At 42.1% G+C, this 17,350-nt stretch overlaps 1 protein-coding gene across 3 annotated transcripts in view; it reads right to left on the bottom strand.

The window, feature by feature from the left end:
• GLI3 (GLI family zinc finger 3) overlaps window positions 1–17,350 on the bottom strand; it is a 213,880-nt gene that overhangs the window by 33,382 nt on the left and 163,148 nt on the right. For 2 of the 3 annotated variants that reach the window (XM_054191551.1, XM_054191550.1), the window contains exons 8-10: window positions 10,525–10,741; window positions 8,943–9,059; window positions 7,508–7,648 (exon numbers count right to left, since the gene is read on the bottom strand). In XM_054191551.1, the coding sequence (XP_054047526.1) occupies window positions 7,508–7,648; window positions 8,943–9,059; window positions 10,525–10,741 (475 nt within the window). The remainder of the gene's footprint in view (window positions 1–7,507; window positions 7,649–8,942; window positions 9,060–10,524; window positions 10,742–17,350) is intronic. The other variant, XM_054191552.1, reaches the window with a different exon arrangement.

Raw genomic sequence — 17,350 nt, 5'->3', positions numbered from 1 at the left:
CTACCCACAACAGTGAAAAAGAAGCGCTATATAAGACATGTTATAGTTTAGCAACCTCTTTCAGGGACACCAATTCAAAGACAATGACTTTGGCAACTGATATGAACAGTAAGCGTAGCAGCAGCAGCAGTCTAACAACAAGTCTTCCTAATGCTGTGAAAGAAATGCTAATTACAGAGGAATTAAAATTAAAAAATGATTACATTTCTCTAAATCCCCTCTTAATACTTCACAGATTAGGGTGGATTTATTTTTTTGTAAACCTTTCTCTATCAAAAAAAGAAATCCCCACTTTTTCCCCCCCCCCCCCCCCTCCTCCTCTGTGATTCATCAAAAGCCAGACTCCAGGTAGAGGAACTGCGATGCGCTTGTGTAGCGGAGTGCCTAAGAGGACCTGAGCCAAAGCACAGCTGGCCTGTGGGTCAAGCCCAGAGTGAATGAGATCTCTTCTGAGATGCTGACTTTTAACACTGCTGGAAGGCAGAGGGCATCACCGAGGCTGGCGCGGAGCAAAGATGGCTGGGAAGGCAAACAGGGGCCGTGCCAGACCCCGAGGGCTACTGAGGCTACAGAACAGCAGTGAGGTCCGTCTGTGGTTACTTAACCTAAAAACCCGACAGCACTTACATGGTTACCTTTGATGGGGGTTAAAGACTTGCTTCATTTAAACAAGTCTGTGTTAGGTACCCATATGGAAACAGAGAAAATGAACACGCACTTAGGGGCACAGATCTGCTTACTAGCTTTCCTGTGCCATGTAATGAATTGCTGGCCTATAAGTGATGCTACCATTCTGGCACAGTTTAAAACTATAATCCAGCACAATAGGGTGGTGTCTTAATTATAACTCAGCCTTTAAACAGGCAGTGAGGGGGAGATTTGAAAATCTAAAAACTTCTGGACAGATCTTTCTCGTGATTATTTCCTATAATCCCTCCTCCCTCTCTCTCCTCCCTCTTGTTCTGTCACAGCTACAAAAATCAAATATACTGAGGGGATGCACAAACTGGGAAAAAAAACTTTCTGTGGCACTTGCTAGCTTCTAAAACAACTCCCTGCCTTCTCCACGTTGTCCCAAGCCCGGGGATTGTCTCACGTGAAGAATGATTTCTTTTGTCCACAGCATTGCTTCTCCAAATAGGTATTAGGGTCCAGACACCGAGTAAAAAATAAAATAAGATGAAATAGAATAAAACCACCAACAAAACCCCCTTTGCTGTTAATACGTAAAACATTCTCCTTTTGCCAGGAAAAAAAATGATTACTATAATGGATTTCATGTTCTTATCTGTTCCTTACTCTTTTCAATTTAAAGGAAACATCTCTGAACCTTTCGTGGCAGTGGCTGTCACTGCCACGCACGATGAGCCTGCGAACAGGCTGAAGCTTCTCTGTGTTACCGCACTAGAACCAAATAAAACTATAATGAAAATACACTGAAAACTGCCTCTGCAAAGAATTAAAAATTAAATAAATCCCTGCACATACTTGGAGACGCGTGTAAACTGGGATGTGTAATTACACCGCTTTGGGACTGTGAAGGGACTTGCTTCACGTAGCTGAGACTTCACCTGCGTCACGACCGGTTGCCAAGGGCATCTCCAGCACCCAGAGAAGACAAATTGCTAACGCACAGTGGGTAATCTGCATTTTTGGGGCAGCTGTGTGTAATTGCCTCCTTTCAGGCATAGATGCCTACCCACACAGCTGCAAGTAGCACCCTGTCAGCTCGGGGATGGTTGCTCATGGGGCAGTTTCTCCTCCTGCAAGCAGTGGGAACACGCAACTCTCGGGGTCATTTACAGTTCTGCCACTGCAGCTATTACTCAGGGGAACTGCTCTAATCTGGCTTATTCTCCTAATGCAGCTGGATCTTTTTTTAGAGAAGAGAGATGAAGCTCTCTTCAGTCCTTAACTAGCACTCTCCTACAGGAGAGGAGCTGAGGAAGAAGACACAGGCCAAAGGCATCGTGGTAGACTTTCAAGTCTATTCACTTTGAGTTTCCTTATTTCTGGACATCCAAAGTGACGCACTCCATAGAGGTCTACTCCTTCAGAGACTGGTGTGCTCCTCACCTCTCAATCAGACATGTTCTTAAGTGTTTCAAGGTGCACATCATTGATTAACACACCTCATATCACGATAGATGCTGCAAAACCTGAGCTGGGCCGGGGTGTCGGCACGGCCCAGGTTTTATGTAGGTCTCCATGGATGGCTGGCCAACTTCTGTTGGTCAGAGCTGAACCCACCCTTTTCTGTAGGAGCAGAGGGCAAAAACATTAAGAAACTCAAGTCAGGGAACTTCACATAATGGTTCTTCTGGGTATCCTCAGTGCACCGCAATTACCTTGAGAACATGTGGGTACCTGAGAAACACAAGAAACTTTCCTCTGGTGCAATGCGGGAGCCCGGTGGAGCGTTACAGCTGCTGCCCCGTGAATTGCTGGGGGAGCGCTTCAGTCACCGGGGCTTTACAAATAGGCAGGAGGACCTCGGCAAACGAAATCCTGAATGTAAGCCATTGCTGTCAGTTTGGGGCTTTTTGATCTCATCTAATCAAATGTAACAACAATGAGAGAATTTTATTGCTGTACAATTAAGGAGAAAACACTAACAAAAAAATTGCGCTACAGTTCTTCAAGCATGTTTTTGAATAAAAAATAATTATCATCAAGGCTACGCAGCAAGGGGGATGAGAAATAGGCAGCACTGCATTTTTCTGATTGCCATTGTATTAATATTTAACAATAACTTCAGTCATTTCCTTGAAGGATAATTTTCTTAAACAAACTTTTATCTTTAGTGTCTAACCCTTTTGCAGTATTTTATTCTTAAACTGATTTCTGGGGGAAAAAAAAAAAAAAGACAAACTGCAACAAAAAGCAGATTTATAAAAATATACAATATCTTATTAGCTTCTGGGCGCTCAAGTGCATTTATCACATATTTAAAACAAACTTCAGCTCAGCTAAGCCCAATTATAATATCTCGCTGGGCAGAGAAATTAATTAAACAGCTGAATGATAAAGACCCCAGCAGCAAACTGAGGCTTTAAAATAAATAAGATCCCTTTTTTTTTTTTTTTAAGAAGAAGGGAAAGAAGGAAACCTATAATACGCATGTTCAAACAGTAACGTAAGCAATCTTTTCAGGAGTGCGATGCACTGTAAATAAGACTACCTGGCAGGCGAACGCAGTGGCAGCTCTAACGCGGCTCTCCAACTTTGTGATTTGCTAATGTGCACTGCACGGCACCCCTTTTGCACCAACTTCAAATAACTCTGGGATCCCAGCAGTGCAGCTCGGCGACTGAATCAGAACAAGGGCAGAGCTTGTCAGGATTTAAGAGCTTTCAGCAAAACCCTTCAATTGCAGCCAGTACCCTATTCCATAGAAGGATATCAATTATAGATAGTGACTTGCTTTAGCAGGGCAGTCGGTACTGTCAGACGCTAGATAGACAACCATGAAGAATCATGAATCTTTCTATTAACTGTAAGGGGGGGGGGGGCGGGGGGGAAGGATGGATAGGTGCTATAAATAAGGCAGAGAGTCTGAATGGTTTAACACCTTGCCTTTTGGTGTATGTATCATGAAAATTTAACCACGCTGAATTCTAAGTGGCACATATCGCTTGAAAATAAGAGCTCCTGCACCAAAATCATTGCAGTGTCAGACCCTTCTGGGTGGGTCAATAACAATTCTTTTATGTAGCTTTTTAGTTATTTATTCACAGCAGCCCACGTCCTGTTCATAAATTCAGTCAGAAAACAATGTCTCTTGGGGCCTAAGCACACTTTCACTAGCGCCCACATTCTACACTAATAACAGGAGGACTTTGCTACAGAAAGCAATGCAGAAAAATGCCATCAAACGCTGACTATTGTGCCCAAAATTGCAATTTCTGCTCTAAAGCTATACCACATATTCAGATACAGTTATGCTTGTATTTACTGTTTCACATATGCCATATCACCCATCACTTTGTAATGCAGATATTGCTAGAGTCTGATTCACCCACTGTTGATTTCAAAGTAAATCGGGTCCCATCATTCTCCAAAAGATAATAAAGCTATCCTCATGTGACAGAAAGACCAGAATATACACAAATTTATATTTGCCTCTTTCGAAACACATGCATACATGCTTGTGTATACACCCTATACATGATGGGAGTAATGACATCTAGAATGTGAACTGTGTGCATTGTGTCTTGTGGAAAAGCTCTCCTGAGCTCTGCTCAACTTGGTGCGACTAGAATTCACACTGAGGTGCCTAAACCTTTAGGAAACAAAACAAATAGCTAGAAACATGCTTCCATCTTTTCCCTAAGCACTGCAGTTCCTCTAAACTGTATCATACCCACCCAACTTGCGAACATGTAACTGTAGCTCTCTGCTCAGGCTAATCATCCTTTCTGAGTACCGGGGAACATAGGGAAGCCAGCAGATGTTATCTGGATGAATCTTGCTAGGGCAATTTTAACCTTTATTGCCTTTATCTATGCCAGTTGCCCCTGCTTTGATGATTACTACCACACAGTAGAGTCAACAAAACTGGATGGTTATCTGTACTTTTGATGTCCCAGATGGCAGTTCATCATCGTACTTCAAAACCCCCTTCAAGCTGGGCTGGAGCAATTGAGGCTCTGCTGAGCCTGCCAGCAGGTTGGGAATCACCTGCAGAGCAGCAGCGCATGTAGCCACGAGAGGCAATGTGACAGAACTCTGCTGCAAGATTTGAGGGTTAATAGCGCAATCCTAGCTACAGTCCTATCTGTACACAAGCTCCAGAGAGCATCAAACAGCCTGATGTACATGGCCCCGGAGGCACAGGGTGAAGACCTTGTGTCCACATCAGGGTGATTCCTTTCCTGCGTTTGAGCAGCGTCTAGCACCATGGGATGCTGGGCTTGACAAGGCCTCCAGCTGCTATTGCAGTGTAAATATTTCTGCATAAAGGATGTACTCAGGCCACTCACATACTCTGTGCCTAGTTCAGGTGCACGCACGCACACACCAAGTCAGGAACACACTCAGCGCAAAGACATTGAGGTAAGCGCGGTTACGGCAATTTGCATCTACTCGGATTTACCCATCAGTATTTGGGTAGGAGGCATCCATGAGCCACATCAGTGGGGAGATTTTCAAGGACCGAACTGCTGCTCAGGGACTGAACGCTTTCTGCTAGAGTCACACACCCAAGCCAAACCAGGACTGCCCTCCCTGTGAAGCCCTACCGAGACCCGAACTTCATTTCCCTAGTTGCTGCAGCTGTACATCAGACAGCTGTGGCAATCAAGGGCAGACAAAATGTGGGAGAGACAGACTGGGGTGAAGGGCCAGCCTTTCAGACAGAGTTAGATGTCTAAAGCCCTTTGCAATTCTGGACAGAAATAACTCGCTCAAGTCCCCACAGCAGGGCTCTGTCGGAGCAGCAAAAGAAATCACAACCAGGGCTCCATCACCGAGTCACGCTGACTCTTACAGCATGATTTGAGCTACTTGAATATGATGGTTGCGATGATGATGATGATTTTATTGTCTTCAGAGTATCAAGTCAGGACTTGCACCTCATAATCTTAAATGCCATCATAACGTATCTGAATCCTGAGCCCTGCCAAAAAGAACTCCCTGTATCACAGAAACATTTTTTATCTGCCTTCTTTATGTCTAGAGAAACCCATTTCAGATGTTGCCATCGTGCAGAAACATAAGAAATACACTGTTTTCAGAAGTAACCCTTGTAGTACAGTCAGATTCACTACAAAAATCACACCAGAAACAACAAATTCACTTAAAAAAAACCAAAACACAACCAAACTATCACACTGTCAATTTAATTCACCTGAAACTACAAAACATTAGCTACTAGCTAACAGGCACAGTGGAATTCAATTAAATTTGATGTCTGAAACCTCAAAAAACCCTCTTCCTTTTTTCCATTATCAGGGCGCTTTTATTCAGAATTTCTCTTCTATTTCATATATTTTGGTGTAAATTATTTATTATCATCACTAGGATCATTTCTGAATATTGAGAAAGGTTTGCCAAGCATCATAAAGCTTCAGCCCTACAATTATTAGCAAATATAAAGACTGTGCCTGTGCAGAGCCCCAGATGATGTCAATCAGTCTGTTTGCATGGAATCAATTGCAAGACCGACACTTGATCTTTTAAATGTGCCCAACCCTTTGCAGCAGCCATTCATATGGCATTTTTTTCCCAAAAAGACATTATGACACTGAAAGAGTCTCTCCTCACAGTTCACCTTTGCCTATTAAAATGTCAGGGTATTTTTTGTGCAAAATGTGCCCAAAGAATTCTTTACAAAATGTCAAATTTTTGCCATTATTTTAGTTTGTGATGGTCTTTCATTTATTATTATTGCTATTGTTACTGTTACTTCTACTACATAATAATAACAAGAAACTAAAAATACATCTTGATAAATAACTGTAACACCAAGAGGTCTCACACTCCAGGAAGTAAAAGCTGGCATTGCTTTACTAAAGTCAGCTTTGCAGCACCAGTTTACCACTTTGCATAGCATTTGGAAATATATGGTGGGTTTTTTTATTTATTTTGGGTGAAAAAGTACACTTTTCAACAGTTACTTCAGGAGCATTGCCCACATTATGCAATAGGTTTTGCATGATCTCCAGGAAAGCGTTAAAACAGTTTTCTACAATAAATACGATTCTGACACACTGACCATTTGCTGAAGATGTTCCTCTCTAATCTGTACTAGGAATTCCTTTTCTTTCGGAGTATTTAGATATGTTCTATGATGTTGGTAATTAAGAGAGGTGTTGCTAGCTAAGGAAGTTGGAAATGTGGGGGGAATGTACTTGCCAGGTTATATTTTAGATTTTGATCATTCATTTGCTAGCTTACAATACTACAAAATAGTAAAAAATCCCTTATTTTGGAAAAATGTTAGAGAGGAAGAAAAAACAAGGCAGATACGACTAATATTTGATCGTGGCCTAAATAAGACCCTACAGTTCGCTTTTGCTAAGAAGACTGAAATAACTCCGTGTATTTAGCCAAATAATCCACTTCAGTTTACACACAACAGCAAAGTGACACCAAAACCCCCCTTAGGGAAGGGGAAGAATTCCCCTTGCCCACTTCTCCTGTTACAGTCCCTTTCGGGAGAAAAAATCAAACTTGGCTAAAGGTTAATAATAATTCATGTCCAGCTTACTATTACTCAATAACTATCAAAGTCTCTAACTCAAAATAGCGTTTGCTGGCTTACAGGATCAGAGCCATTACAATCTCTATTGAAGACTTTATTGAATTTTACACTAAGCTTTAGCTGACTGAACAGGTCAAGCACTGTGGCTCCGAGTTTTCTTTATTCTCAGAAACTCATAAACCCCTCTCCAGTTTGCAGCGCTGTTAGCTAAGAAACTTGACTCAGCACAGGGTCAGAGAACCTGACCCCCATGAAAAAGGTCACGTAGTTTTAAAACCCAGTTCCTGAATACCATTAACTTACATGCACTAGCTGTTCCTGTGTGTCAAACTCCCGGGAACAGCCTTCCCAGTGGCAGTTTGTCTCGTAGACCACTTCAGGCTCCTGTTTGCTTTCATCTTTGTCCCCTTCCTCTTTTACCAGGGTCATTCCTTCTGGCTGTTCCTGGAGAGAGGAAAAAAACAGGGGTGAGCAGGAGAGAGGAAATTCTGAAACTGAGGGGGAAGAAAAGTGAATTATTTCAGCATTCAAAGAAAGATGGGGGTGGGTGTGTAGATTATTTTACTCTCAGTTCACTCTATTGCTCTGTTCTACAAAATACAGAAGCCCAAAACAGGCCTGGAAAGCCAAGAGCCATATGCAGACTATGTGTGTAAAATAAATTTTTCCTCCCCAGCAGTACTCACTTGAGCGAATTTCCAAAAAAAAATCCCTTTACGTTTCAATTCAAAGCAAATCATAAAGGCTTGGCTTCCCTCTCCCATATTAACCAGCTCTTTATCTGTACACTCGCTCCTTATTATTCAGTGGCACCACTAGTGAAAAAGGCACTATTCAATATAGTTGCATTAATTGGAATTTGACTTTAGTACTATGGTTAGACACAAACCATATCACCAGTAATCCCAAGTGAGTTTTCATTGTTAATCCACTGACAGTTTTGCACACGGAAACCTTTCCAAGAGCAGACTGGTAATTTTCAGGCTACTTATCTTGCCCATTACCTGTACATGAAAGGGGTGAGCAGGGGAGAGAGTATTCAATTTTGCGTTTTGACTTTCCACCTTCAGTTCCTCAAGGTGCCTCATTCTCCCCAGCTTGTTACGTGCTCAGGGTAAGGGTCAACTGTTAGCGTAAACATCTGGTTCAGATTAAGCACTCGCGCTATTTTTCCGTTTCAAACCTGCTGAAGGATTTAGTCGGACTTCTGCTTTGGTTTCACGGATTCACTCACAAGACCGAGGCTCTGATCCTCGTCTCTCCCGAGCCACTGTAAATCAGGAGTCGCTCTACTAAAACCAGTGGCATCAACTGGTATAGAAAGTACAGCAAACGAGACTGAAGCCTGACACTGAGGCCTCAACGCAGTACTGCGCTAAGAACTGGTAAAAGTCAATGTGGCGTAAATATTCTGGGCTGAACAGAAAACACGTCCTCGATAAAGACCTGAATGTCTCTGGTTCACTTTTCCAGAGCAAACAGAGGGTTGAGCACTCTCTGACTGATCAGAGGCGTCTCTCCATCAGCCTCCTTCCTCTCTGCCCTCCTCCTGCAACACAGCCCTGCAACCCAGCAGCCCCTCACTGCCCACGCTTAACCCTTGCTGCCCTGAGGCATGAGTGCATGAGACGAAGGGCCATACGAGGGCAGAAAGCCTGAAAACACGTGCTACAGACAAGGTGCATTTTCCCTCCAGCAGCGAGATGAAAAGCTTAGGACTGCAACCTGACCACCATACCTGCACGCTTCCTGCTCCCGGGCTGGGGAGGTCCTCGTCGGGCTTTATCTTGGAGCGCTTGTTGTGCATTGGATCTCCAGTGCTGCTCACTGCAGATTCACTTGTGGGTTTATTCTGCTGCCGGCAGGGGTTTTTTTTCCCCCCCAAAAGAAGACAAAATTAGACCGTGATAAACATGTAGCTCCAAACAAAAATATGCAGCATCTGCTCAGCAACTTTATTTGGAGAAGCTACACTGTTAATTATATTGGATATGCAATTACATTGTGCTTCAATTACATAGCATTAACTTGTGGAAGAGCTGCATCACTCAACCTTGTAATGGAGCAGGGAGGGAACAGGGAGGAGGGCGTTTGAAGTAATTCCTTGCTACAAACCAGTGCTGGTTTTGTCAGGCCAGGGGTGGGTAGGGAAAACGTGATTTTCCACATAATGACAACCTCAGAAAGACAATTTTAAAAAGCAAAATCACTGCACACTCATTCAAATGAGCACAAGAGAGAGATTTCTTTTTTCACACTTGGAGGAAAGGTTTTGCACTTAACACCCCACACAAAATCTCAGCTCTTTTACTGCATTTCCCATTATAATGGTGGATAGGAAGAAAAACTGAACACTAGCAGACATTCAGCCAAAAAATCCTAGATGAAGTCCTGGATTCTCCCAAGTCAACAGCAAAACTGCTGCTGACATAAACAGGCCAGAATCTTGTTTTTCTCATGCTGTGCTAGACTGAACACCATTATCTACACCTGCAAATGGATCTTGTAGGAATCCAGAGATCTTTTAGAGATATCTGAACTTGCATGGACCCCACAAAAAATCAATATGCTTCCTACAGCAGTATGTTCTGCTTCTACATTTGTAAAAGCTAGCCAGGAGATAAACAGCTCCCAGACTGATAAATAACCTATCCCAGGTCATCTGGAAACAAACAGCACTAGTTAATAACAGGCAAACCACGAACTGTGATGAACTCCACGTTATGGGCCTGATTTGCTGCTGCACATCTCCAGCTTTTGAGAATACACTTTGGTTTACTGAAATGATTAATTCAAACCCAGCAAGTCCAATTTTGCACATATCAGAGAAAAAAGCCTTCAGACCTCTGCACTATCTTTGAGTTCCTCCGTTGCTCACGGGCTGCGTTACCCACTTCGAGTTACTCACACCTATGTCAGGAGGGCAGAACACGACACCGCGTACATTACAGTCAGCCGGATTTGGAGGTGAAGCTGCTAATCCTTAAAATGTTTGTTTTACACGTGGTTTTCCCCCTTTTCTTACTCCCCACCTCTATTAAGTTCCAGTGTAAGATCCAAGAGAGACAGTTTGGAATGAGAAGCTGCTGCAGCACACTGAAATATTTATGAGGACTAAAAAGCACGCTACCAATCAGGAACCTTGCATACACTCCTGTGATTTATAATAAAGGGACTGCAAATACTATAGCTGCAAGAAAACTGTTATCGAAGAGTCTCGGTGACAGTGGTGATTAATTGCCATCGAGACAATGTCATTTGTTTCATTTATTTCATTTTTAAATTAATGGGGTGCAAAGGTTTCTTTTGTTGTCTCTCACCTGTGTGGACTCAGAAGGTCCAGAGCTGACCTGGACAGGGTTCAGAACACTGGGGATGCCGGGGATAGGTCTCTGGGTAGGAAAAGTTGGAGCAGGATGGATGAGTGGAGGGCTGTGTCCAAAAGCTGAACCTAGGGTTTGCTGACGACTTATAATTTGCTGATGCATTTGCTGGAGGGATACCGGCGTAGGAGGGTATGTGAAACTCAGAGCAGGGCTGAATTTGGGAGAAAAAGGAGGGAAGAGGTAGGAAAAAGATGAGGGTCATTACAGTATGGAACCATACAGATTAAACCTTAAAATATACTTGATATATTTACATTAACTGAATTCAGGTCCCTCCCCCTCCTATCTTTCTTCATGCCCCAAAGGATGATAAATTTTGATTTTAAATCCAGAGTTGGCCTGGATTTACTAGTGAGCGTAAAAACGATACCATAACAAAACATAACATTTTTTCCTAACATTTACCAGGAAACCACAGAAAGCCAACCAAAATAAAATTCAGAAAAAGTGAAATAAAAGGCAAGCAGTTCAATAACAGCTATTTATTGCAATAACAAACTTTATATAAAGAAAAAGAATGGGTGCCCACATGCTTTATAGTACTTTTATTGATAATGCACTTCCCCTATGTTCGCGTGTATGAAGCAGTCCCTTTAATCTTGGCTCATGCTACGCTCTTTCATATGTCTCTAGATCTTATTACAAGAGGAGAGAAAATCAATTGGTTAAATGTGTTCTGAACACCATGCTTGTCATATCACTCATTTGTTTGCAAAGATGGAAAGCTCAGTTCATCCAGAATGTCACCTAAAGAATTTCCATCAGTGCCGTTTGGTTACAGAAACTGATGGATTAACCTTTCCCCTCTGAAATTGGTGATCAATGAGTTTCAATGTAGAAATATTCCAATGGGAAAGCACTTCTCCTTCTTCCAGTTAAACAACATTAAATGTCTATTAAAGCCCATTATGCATGTTAATACCTGTCATCACTTCATTACTTCACCGTATTTCCCAGACTACAGTGACTTTGGAGGAAATTACACTGCCATCTAAGGACCTATTTTGTGGGTAGTGCCAAAGCATTCTTTGTGTCACACTCAAGAAATAAATGGTGTGGAACTAAATCTTCACACACAGGAATATAAGATTCTCCTGTAAACATTTGCCAATGACTTACAATCACAGGGGGAAAAAAAAAGAAAACATGTATTGATTTTTCCTTTTTCTTAAAAAAAAAAACCACCAAACAACCACAGTTCAAGAGAGCCATACAAATTTAAAACACTAGGTCTTAAAAGAGAAGGGTGCAACCGTAATACCTTTTAAGAATCACAGCTTCTTGTAATGTCAAAAGGGTAAATTTAATCCAAATTTACAGTCTGGAGTCTTAACTGCTGTTGCTGTTAAGTGCATTAACTGAAAATACTGTGATACAAAAAGAGCTAAAATAATTTCAGCCATTTTAAGTAATAATTCTGTGTTCATTAATCTGACTATACATTTTGTCTGTTTGACTACAATCCATGAAGAGACAGCTTCAATGTGATTACATTACCATTATTCCTGGTGAGAACTCTGCATTACAATAGTTTGCCCATTTAGGACAGAATATCATTAAGAATACCCTGGGAGAATTTTACTGGTCTTTGAGGAACTCTCTTTTCATTTTGCATTGTATTCTTTTTAATAAAGGGAAGCAGAAATGTAGTGAAAACAGTAATTGTTCACAGCAAGAGTTAGGGAGAAATCAGTAATAATATTCAGTTATTGCAGCTCTATAGTCCCTGCTAGTGTTCCTGTAAGCAAGCATGAATGATTACAGCACGACTTAGCTAAGGTAGCCACTATGGATGATTGATAGGACATTAATCAAAAGATGCATATCAGGCTCAGAATTTGTTCACAAGCTTTCTTCTAATAGCTGATTTCATGTTCAGTGAGCTCTATGCCAGTTTGTTCAATTTATTCTTCAGTGTACAAGCCATTCATCAAAGAACACAATGATTTAACACCCCTTTTCCTTTTTAGTGAACAAACATTACTAAGTGTAACTACTCTGGTCTGTTCATTAAAAAACATACGATTACAATGTCGTACACGAGGCTGAAACAATGCTTCCTTACTACACCCCGGCATTTTTTGCTTCCATATATACACTGGGAGTTCATCTCACGTACTTCAAACACTGGACAACACCATCCTGAAGATGCTATCGAATTCACCGAGATCAACAAACACAACGTAGAAACAATTTGGATGAAGTATTTTATTTCTCTGTGAGTGGTAAACGCCTAGGATATGTTCACCCTTCAGCTGAATCAGTTTAAAAGGGAAAAAAAAGTGGATGGATTTCACTGGGAGCTCCAAGCACATAGCACCCTTGGCAATACAGGTTGTTTTTTTCCCTGTCTAGGTGTTTAAGCATGCACAACACCGCCTAGCTTTGCAACTCCAGGTTCAAAACTTTGGTAATATTCTTCAGATCCTACATGGTAAAAAGACAAACTTGCGATTCAGCCATAAGACATGATTGATTTAAGACCTCAGCTCAGAGGTGTAGATCCTGCCCAGCACTGCTCTGTGACTACAGTTACACCAGTGTCTGCATCCAACATTAATTTTTTAACCTATCCAAAGCAAGAGCACAGGAGATCCCTCCCAAACAGTTCAGGAGGGGCTGGAAAGAACGGCTGTCATCTGAATATACTTTTACCTCAGTAGGAGGCTGTTTATGTGCCACTGACAAGAGACTCAGGAACTTGGATACTGAAGAGGAACCTTTGGCCCCGAGTAGGAAACAGACCGTAGAAGCCTCAAGATATATACGTACAACTTGCACTTAATGCAGTTCATTTATATTTACTGGATTATGGCAATATTCTCCACTCAGTCCCTCCAAAGATGGGACACGACTGCTGTATGAATAAGGTGGTTTTGGTCAAGCATCTCTCCTTCACATTCTCTACCCCACGTAGAGCAACACAAAAAGTGATGATGCTTTCCCAAAGGCAAAATACCTTTCTAACCAAAGGACAAAAGCAGATCTAACAAATACAGACGCTAGTTTCACTGACCTGCAGCGACGCGTCTCACATCAGTACAGTGTAAGTGCTTAAATGTTAAATAAGTATGTTTGTTATTCCCCTCCCTATATAAATAAAAATGGCTTCCATCAAAAGGACAGATTTTACCTCATAGAGATGTCCTCTTTATCTACATCTCCTTTAACACCATATGAACCTCCAGAAGGAGGATGCTAAGCCAGGCATTGCCAACTTTTGTTCAACCTGCAAGCAAGCAAACTTCTAGAGTACAGTAGAGGAGACCGACAACATCTTAGCTAGTGGCTCCTACTGGAAAACAACGACACCAGCAGCAGATGCATTAAGACACAGCTGGACAGATGTGCTATGGAAAGGAGGAATCCTTAATTTTTTACCATCTGTCTTTTGCCCTGTGCTCAGCAGCAAGGGTTGAGTCTGAGGTACTAGGATTTTCCTAGGGAGCCTGGCAACTGGCACTTCATTCCCTCTACCTCCAAACTTCAAACATCTCAGACTAAAATGAAAAGGAGATTGTGAGGGAGCAGAGGAATAGCCAGCATAGCTAAGGGGAGTACTCAGAAATGGTGACAACGGTTCAGCCACCAGGATGATTTCTTAAATAGCTCAGATATCTGCCTTCAAATAATTCTCTCCAGCTGTTTCTGGAGAGCTCTTCATAAGGCAAGATGACCCGGCTGGGTTTAACGTCACTCGCATGCAAGATGCTGTCACAGGGTAGCCTGAATGATTTTTCTGATCTGAAAAGATCAGAAGGATCTGAAGAGAACAGAAGGTGGCAGGTCTTTCACTGCCTTTCAGAAACCATTCAGGCTGCTCAACAATAAAGTTAATGTTATGGGCCAAAAAGAAGAAAAAGAAATCAAAGCTCTCAACATTGCTGGCATGGAGTGCTCCGTTGGGAAGGGGAGACCTGGATTCCTGCCCTTCTTCCCAAAGTTTTGAATGCACTTTGTTAAATAACTCTTGAATATAGGATGCGTGAAGAATCCCTGTAGCCCAGAGCCCCCCTCAGACCCCATAGCATCCCTCTGCCTTGACCAGCAGCCATATGCTCTCTTGCTGGCCCCACCAAGCTCACGTTGCTTTCTAGCCAGGAGGCCAGCATCAGCAGGAAGGGTGGGCAGAGGCACCACCTGGCCATGCCCAGACGATCCAGCCATGTGTGCTTAGAAATGTGCTCCAAGATGGCACCGGTGTCTCCCAGTAACTGTCTAAAATTCATGCCCAGAGGCAGTGAACAATACCTGAAAGCAATCATTTTGAGAGTCCAGAACAACTAAAACAAACAACCAGGAAAGCGATGAGTGGTTTCAGGGGCCTCAATTTGTGTTATGTTTATTTTACGATACCTTGAAGGGGCTGCATTTCACACAAGGGGTGCTCAACACTTCCAAAATCCAGATGCCAGAAGAACGCAAGATGCCTGCCCCAATTGTTCACATTTTCCAAAACACCAGTCACTTCCAAAAAATCTTGGCTTCATAGAAGTGTAAGTGAATTATGAATCTTTTTCTTCTACCTACCTACTGAGAAATGAAAATCTACACCACTGGAGGGAATCTGATTTGTATTTCTGTTACAGACTTCTTTTTTTTTAAACAAAGTAGAAAAGGAAAAAAAGAAAAAGACGAATGCATGTCAGACCACTAATAAACTACACGCAGGTTATCTTTTTAGTTGTTGAGTTTTATGGGGGATAAGGGTTAGAAAAAATGTGTAATACTTCTGCCTAAGCATTCAATAACTCATATACACTGACAGAAAAGCCCATCGGTGATATCATTTATTTTTCCATACTATGGGCTTCTGTGTCTGTCTGTCAGTCTGTCTCTGTTGCTCTCTTTCTCTTCTTCTCTGCGAAGTCTCAAACTCCCTTCACCGGAGGTAAAGCAGGGCAGTGAACTACATTGCAATTACATGAGCACATCAAATTTTAAGGAACAGACTTCAAGAAGAAGAAAAACAGACGTTATAATCAAAACCAAACTTTGTGGCTACTTTGTGGCTGTCCTACTAACAAGGTCATCCAGTTTCTGGTCACAGCTGCGGAATTTACCTCAAAACAGCTGTGAATTCAAGTCAGGAAAAATTCCTTCTTTCCTATACATTGCATAGGTGGGCCTAAGGAGACACGCTGACACAATAATGCCAAGGAGATTCCGATTTTGTGAATACTGTGACAATAGCTTCGTTATATCACGATAGTTTTCCTTTCTTCGCGAAAACTGTGAAGATACCTTCCTTGTATGACAAAACCATGCGGTTCTGCAAGACCTGATGCAGAAGTCTTGCAAAAGTAACCGAGTCCTTTCCCCTTTCTGGTTCTGCTTTGCAAGGTTTTAGAAAAAGAGCTTTTCAAGCATGTAAACTAGGGGGCATTCAAGGAAAGCCGTAGGCGAACAACTTAAAAGATATTTGAAAAAGCATTTGGTGAACTTCTGGAACAGCTGCCTCAGGAGGCAGACATAGCCAGCAGGTTCATATCGGACTAAACAAGTCCAAAGACAACAGGTCCATAAAGAAATACTAAAAGGAACAAGCAAGAGTGCATGCTTTAGGATCGCTAATCTAACGATTATTGATGTTGGGAGGGCACAGAAAGAACAAAAGTCAGAAAGCAAGCGGGTTCATGTGCTTCTTCAATAGCATCCACTGTTTGCACCACTGTTTGCACCATCAGAAACAGACTGTGTGATTAGATAGTATCTAACACCTCTAGTTTGACCCAGGGGGACATTTCTTATGTTTTAAAAACTCTGTTACTCCTTTTTAAATTTCAAAAGGAAAGGTTTGTTTCTTTGAGATATCTTTATTTATTAATATAGAACCACGTTATGTTTATCATATTAAAGTTTTCCTTCCTATCCTCAATCTTTCCTGCAGCAATTCAAGATCAACACTTTGATATTCTACCCAGCACTCATCACGCACCTTGCCCTTTGCAGTCTCTTTCTTTTCTTTTTTGCATACTTGAAATAATTACTCTACCCTTTTCCTGTCCAGTCTTCTCGTCTTTAATTTGGACAAAACAGGTCAAGTCTATTTGAACTTATCAGTATCACTTTTCAGACCTCTGATCATTTTCCCTCTTCTTCCTTGTAGTCCCCCCCAGCTGCCTAGCATCTTTCTTGAAATAAAATGTACACATTTGGTCACAGTACAGGAATATGTGTCACAGTGAGACACACTGGCTCCATCTACACCACTGTGCAGATGGAGCTCTTTGGCCTGAAGGTCTCTGATGTCCAGGTGGTGCACTAACAGCCCAAGCACTCACTCCATGAGGGAGGGTGCACCCTGCACTGCAAGGGGGCACACGGGCCGTTCCCAACTAGTAGAAAAGCCTTGGCACTCCCAGATCACTCTGCAGCTTCCATCACTTGTTCTTGCCATCAGCGACTGACACTAGGCAGACCAAACGACCCAAGTCCCTCCAAAAAGAACCCCAGCTCATGAAGGGAGAGGCAATTTGTAGGTGGACTGGCTTCATGTTCAATAAAGGATAACAGCATGGCTGCTTCTAGCTCATGCTCAGGTAGGTACAGATGTCACTACTTTATCCTACTCTCCCTTAAAAGTTGCATGAAGCCTGTGGGCAAGTGAAACTAAGAAACCAGGGTGCACAAACCCACTAATAAATGTTGGATTAATATCTGGTCTCAATGAATTCAGTGGAGTTTTTATCCTTTCCTTACACCAGGCCAGGATTTCACCTTTAGTTCTTGATTTGAATTTTCAAAGACCTTATTTATT

Source organism: Rissa tridactyla, chromosome 2 (genome assembly GCF_028500815.1).
Source record: "Rissa tridactyla isolate bRisTri1 chromosome 2, bRisTri1.patW.cur.20221130, whole genome shotgun sequence".
Lineage (NCBI taxonomy): Eukaryota > Metazoa > Chordata > Aves > Charadriiformes > Laridae > Rissa > Rissa tridactyla.
The sequence above is the reverse complement of the archived record's forward strand: the minus strand, read 5'-3'. Positions and strand labels throughout refer to the sequence as shown.